Consider the following 6,000-nt stretch of genomic DNA (forward strand, 5'->3'; position numbering starts at 1 on the left):
GGTGACACACAAGATGGCCCTAGAGAGGAGACAATTCATTGATTTCTTGTGATATAGTACTATGTATAATTCTATGACCTATATTAAATTAATATGGGTTTATGTGTCAGTTTGCACAGATTCTTTGTAAGCTTTTTTACATTGAGATGTAGTTTACATGTTGTTGTTGTTGTTGTTGTTGTTGTTGTTGTTGTTGTTGTTGTTGTTGTTGTTATGTGAACTTGCTTATTTACTGTTATAACAACTGCCTCTCTTATGAATCATTTATGCAATATCCCTTCTTCGAACAATTAATATGCATGGAAAATGATTAAATTAAGTGATACATTGTGCTATAGTTTAATGACATGCAATAGGACATAGGAGTCTTTGAGCTAAACCGAGATTGGGTTGGACCTTTGTAAAAAGACAAACATCTTGGTTGGGTCAACTTCGCAATGTCAAACCAATTCCAATTCAATACGCGTCAACAGGAAACAGAGAAACGGAGCCGTTCAGTAGAAAGTACATAAATGACTGCAACGCCATCTAACGACGTAGTCAGCGTTGTGTCCACAGAGTGCGTCCACCATCACAACAACCCTCATCATCACATGAGGGACGGTGGGAGTCATGGGCAGGAGACGACTTCAATCATACAATACATATTTACACTTCTGCTTGCTTGGTTGATGTGGGTAATGCAGCAGGTTCCAGCCAAACGATCACTATCACAACCAGAAGGGCGAATGCATCCTTTTGCCGTGTGTTGATTAACCTTCCCTTGACTTCGTGCATCGACTAGTCAGGTCTGGTACACAACCGCGGTGGGTCGGTGTGCCGTGCGCCAAGCAGTCGCCGCTGGCTCGTTTTTTTTTTTAGTGGCGTGGTCTTTGTCCCTGTATTTTCTTTTCATCCGGTACTAATTTGAAGTTTTCCCGAACGATTCCGCCATGGGGAAAAAAGAAGAGGAGGAAATTATTCGGATTGCGAAGAAAATGGATAAAATGGCGCAGAAGAAGAGCGGGGTGAGATGCAGTGTGTGCGCGCTTACCTGCTGCTCGATCAGCCGTCCCGGCGGATGTTGTTGTGTTAGCATCGGGGCTTTTGCATTGCAAATGTTTGCTGCAAAGATTAGGAGTTGTGTATGTGTGTGGGATTATAAGTGGAGCGCCTGATGTGTCGCAAATGTGTCTCCTATGATGCACAGTATTTTTCTTTATCAGATAAAGGATTATTCTCAGCCGTTTTGATATGACTTGCCGCTCAGCCGATTTGTAGCTAGCTAACAGCTAGCCCTGTCAAAGTGGCTAGATGGTCACTGTGCCTTATTTAGCTTGTCCAAGATTTAGCTGACAAGCCCGGGTTAGTTGAGTGGACAGGCGACCCATGCATGCTTATTCATATCGATTGCAGTCATGTTCTTTCGTCCTTGTTTTCGTGCAGCAACAAATGCATTACAGGGTTGTAGAGTAAAAATTGTTTAAATATCTAAGCTGAGCTTTAGATGTGTGAGTGATCAGTTAGCTATAAAAGCTAGCAGTAACTTTGAATGGCACTTTAAACGTGATCCTTATATTTTTTCAACTTCGTTTAAAGTGCATTAAGTAAATGCATTTATAACATAAATTATATTGCTGCTCTAATCTGTGGGCTTTTCATATCGAACTAGCAGGTTCTCCCTACTAAATGTCGTTCCACTTCTAGTCTGGAGCGCTGGACCTGCTCAAAGAGCTCCGCAGTGTCCCCATGACTCTGGAACTACTTCAGGTATCTCATGCATCTTATTGACATGACGTATGTCTTTGAGCCTCACATATGACCCAGAAAGTAATGACTTGGTAATAAGGTGATTACAATGTTTTGCTCAACATTTTAGTTTAAACATGGATATTCTCTTCCATCGTTGCCTGTATTGTTGCCTGTTAATTCATATTGATGCACCTGGCCACCAACTCTCGGGAGTTTATATATTGATCAGTGGAAAAGAGATGAACAGACCAGCCATATATATGTCTAATGATTGTTGGGCCAAACATTTACACAATGTTACGGAATGTCTGTCTACAGTCGACGAGAATCGGAATGTCCGTCAACGCCATCCGCAAGCAAAGCACAGACGACGAGGTGACATCCCTCGCCAAGTCTCTAATCAAGTCCTGGAAGAAGCTCTTGGGTAAGTCTAGCTTCCCTGATCATGTGGTTAACATGTTTGTACGAGATTGCAAATGGACAATGACTAACAAATCGTTCACTGTTCGCCCGAAGCGACATGTGTGAAGTTGAAGTGGTGCTTCTGTTATTTTTGACTTACCACAGACGAACCTGGAGGTGGAGACAAATCCTCTGAGGAAAAACGGAAAGAACAAAACTCACCTGTTATGTCTCCATCACAGGGCAGCCCAGAGGCCAAAGAAGAAAGGTGAGGAGATGTTAAAACTGAACTCATGAGCAGCAATGTTCAGAAACATAAAGCTGATTTGAATATTTTTAACAATACCATTGCTCTTCAGAGTCAGTTGATTAGGGCCCCCGAATAAGGTATGTCTTCCTCCATTCCAGCTCCAGCAGTAACTCCAGCAGCAAGTGCGATCCAGTCGACATGGCGTCCAACTCACTCATCAACACCTTCCCTCGGGCCCCCGATACCTCTGACTCAGTCAGAATCAAATGCAGGAACTTGCTGACCGCTGCACTGCAGACGGGGGGTAAGACCTGTTTCTTCGTGTTATAATTGGTATTAAAACACTCGTATTCGCTGCTGTTATTTGTGGCTTCATGCGTCACCTCTGCTGGATGAGTGTGGGAGTAGTTGTTAACATTTTGACCTTTTTGTTTTTCAGAGGACCATATTGCCATTGGCTCTGATTGTGATGAGCTTGGAGCACAGATTGAGGAATATATCCTTTGTAGTAATTGTCAGCTGAATGACAAGTTTTTTGTTTTTGTTTATTAAAAAAAAAACACCATTGACTATGGTGCTGCGCAGTAGCACAAATGTTTTTTTTTCTTGGAATCCATAGCCTCCGTCCCATAAACAGCTGATAGCTTTTATTTATTTGTTGGTCCGTGTCTGTACCCCAAACATGACGACATAACAGCCCATAGGGTTGCACGGCCCACATTCATTCTATTTCCCGGGAAGGAAAACCGTACCCGGCGTAAATCCCTTGACACAGCCCCCCCCCTCCGTCTGCACGCATCTTCCAAGAGTTCAAGAACACGGATATGAAATACAAGAACCGCGTGCGGAGCCGGATCTCCAACCTGAAAGACGTGAAGAACCCTAACCTGAGGAGGACGGTGCTCTGTGGCAACGTGTCGCCCGAGCGCATGGCCGGCATGAGTGCAGAGGTGCGTTAGTGACGTAGTTAGGTCCAAATTATTTGATTTGATTTTTATTGATATGTGTGAAATAAATGTAACCAAACAATCAAAAGTTTTGCGTTAAAAAAATGCCGAAGTCAGATGACTTAGGGCAGATAGTGATTATTGAATGTGAGAAGCACTCTGATTGGCTTAGGATACAACCAATGAGGCACAGTGAATCAGCGGCATCAGGAGAGTAGAGTTAAGTTAGACATTACAATTTGGCCAAAATATGACAATGGCAATTATGCTATGAGGCAAACGATTTATAGACGCGCTGTATTGAACATTCAAACTCCTTAGTATTCAAACTCTGCAGTATTCAAAAACAACAATTCCCGAGTTACTTTTTATTTTTGTGTTCAGGAAATGGCCAGCGACGAGCTGCGAGAGATGAGGAAGAACTTGACCAAAGAGGCGGTGCGGGACCACCAGATGTCCACCACTGGAGGCACTCAGACCGACCTGTTCACCTGTGGCAAGTGCAAGGGGAAGAGATGCACCTACACGCAGGTACGGGGGCTGGCTGTTTCTCCTTCAGATGCAATGGGTTTCTGGACAACGCCTTCTGTTGTCAAGTCTCCACAGACTACTAAGGGGTTGTTTGATCTTTGGTATTTACTTGTATTGGATAGTTTTACGTCTGTCGGCTCTCTAAATAGACACAGGGTTTGTTCTCTGGATCAAGAGGAAGATGTCACGTCGTTTGTATTGCTTCCAGAGTGTAAGCTGCATTCATTGATGAGGATTGTCTCTTTCAAACTCGGATACTCACAGGTCCAGACCCGTAGCGCTGATGAGCCGATGACCACCTTCGTCTTTTGCAACGATTGCGGAAGCAGATGGAAGGTATGTTGCTCAAGACGGACCTGCTGTAGCGTCTGAGGTCTGGAGGTTATGTTAAGGTGGTGGACGAAAGGGTCTAAAAACATCACTGAGGGATGTCTGCACTTCACACCTTCCAAACATCTTGTAAGGGAAATGGCATTTCAGAACATTGCAATGGTTTAACACTTAAGTAGTTATAAGTAAATGAAAAATGGTGGTGTGTTGTCGTCACTGGCTACCTCTTTATATAGCGAAAGTATAGGACGCTGGTTGGGTGTAGTCATTCATCACAACAGCGGCCATGGCAAACAGATGGACCAGCATTCAGTCGGGTACCTCGCTCCTTACACTATCAGTGCCATCGGGAAGCAAGTGAGGCCATCCTGCGAGCACAAGTGTGCGACTACCGAGTTGTGACTTGTGTCTCGTGAAGAGCAACAGTTAACTTCGGTTATGTGAAATCAGAAAGATATTCATGTTTGCACCCAACCCAAGTAACCGAATGGGGCCCTTTTGAGTCCTACAAATCATTACAAATTGGATTGTTTGCATATCAAATAAATTCCTACTTTACTCTGATTTAACATGTCCGGTTAAGGACGGAATAAATCTGTTTACATGTGGACCAATGCTTCATGGCACGAATTAAGCTCAAACACTTGTGTATTGTGTGATGTATTGTTTTAGCTGCGTGTCTTCTTGGCATTGCCTGTCTTCTTTGTTTTTACTTTCTCATATCCGTCTTTACTTACTTAATTTATATTTCCTGTTGAATAGCTGAACTTCTGCTCTAACACGTTAATTCTGTTTGTTTTCTAGTTCTGCTGAATATGCAAGCAAGCTCCTTGGCGTTTGGAAGTAGCAAAGAACCTTGACAAGGATTGTGGCTTTCTGCAACAGATCAGAACTTTGTGGTACTTGGTGCATAAGTCACCATATACACCACTATTTTTATTTGAATATATTGTTTATACGTGCATTTTATTGTCTAGCGCCCCCCCAAACACTCAAACTCTTCTACTTGTTTTTAGCTATTTTTCACTGTTAAACTGTACACAGTCGGTTTTAGCAGCAGTATCTTTTTTATGTAGTTTCAACTTTTTTTTGATGACATATTAATTACATTTACTACTGTTTTGCTCTCCCCTCACAAGGATGTTTTATTTAATGCCAATAACAACTTTAATCCATTTGATTAAAAAAACAAACATTTCCTAACTCATCTATTATGCGGTTTCAGTTCTTACGTGTGTGGCCGCGTGCTTGCCCTCTTCCACGCCTGTTTTAGTACTTGTGTATTCCTGAATGTTAACATCCATGTTTTGTACTATTACAGTATGTCAGCTATTTCAGGCATGGATGGAACTATGGATATATATCCTGTTTGGTACCATTACAATTATGAAGTACATTTGTTATTATAGCCTAAAGGATTTTTTTTCCACTTCCACAAGGTTTTCCAATCTTAACTTAAAAACCTGTACAGAGTATTATCAATATGTATTTCCCCTCCAGATTGTATATTGGCTTAATGGGATAATTCAAACTGAACCAAGTCACATTTCGGCCTGCCTTTACTACTCTTTTCATCTGAGCGTAAAAGGAGAGGTTTTATTCTGCTCTTTCTCTTTCTGGGAGGTGCCCAGGGGTTATGATTCATTGGGCATGTGTCAAGTTCAGGCCTCACTTCAGCAACTGCTGAGAGATTTGGATCTTCCCACAGGTTTACTGAAATGCTTGCCACTTGTGAAAAAGCTTGAGGATGCTGTCTTCGTTACCATAGAAAATAAGGATTACGGATTTAAACAATGATTTCTTATGGCC

At 42.3% G+C, this 6,000-nt stretch overlaps 1 protein-coding gene across 1 annotated transcript; it reads left to right on the plus strand.

The window, feature by feature from the left end:
• The first annotated feature begins 776 nt into the window (after positions 1-776).
• tcea1 (transcription elongation factor A (SII), 1) lies at positions 777-5,392 on the plus strand. The gene is made up of 10 exons (XM_079750181.1): positions 777-1,007; positions 1,687-1,749; positions 2,050-2,155; positions 2,299-2,401; positions 2,542-2,687; positions 2,823-2,879; positions 3,179-3,333; positions 3,715-3,861; positions 4,126-4,197; positions 4,996-5,392. Exons 1-10 carry the CDS (start codon positions 933-935, stop codon positions 5,002-5,004), a joined length of 933 nt encoding a protein of 310 aa, XP_079606307.1. The 5' UTR covers positions 777-932; the 3' UTR covers positions 5,005-5,392.
• Positions 5,393-6,000: the final 608 nt, after the last annotated feature.

Source organism: Pollachius pollachius (genome assembly GCF_949987615.1).
Source record: "Pollachius pollachius genome assembly, chromosome: 14".
Taxonomy (NCBI): Eukaryota; Metazoa; Chordata; class Actinopteri; order Gadiformes; family Gadidae; genus Pollachius; species Pollachius pollachius.

Bases quoted from the DNA above. Each gene is read 5' to 3' on its own strand.
- tcea1 (XM_079750181.1), top strand. From the start codon at position 933: ATGGGGAAAAAAGAAGAGGAGGAAATTATTCGGATTGCGAAGAAAATG. The intron at 1,750-2,049 runs GTATCTCATGCA...GTCTGTCTACAG, and splicing joins TGACTCTGGAACTACTTCAG to TCGACGAGAATCGGAATGTC. The intron at 2,402-2,541 runs GTGAGGAGATGT...CCTCCATTCCAG, and splicing joins CCAGAGGCCAAAGAAGAAAG to CTCCAGCAGTAACTCCAGCA.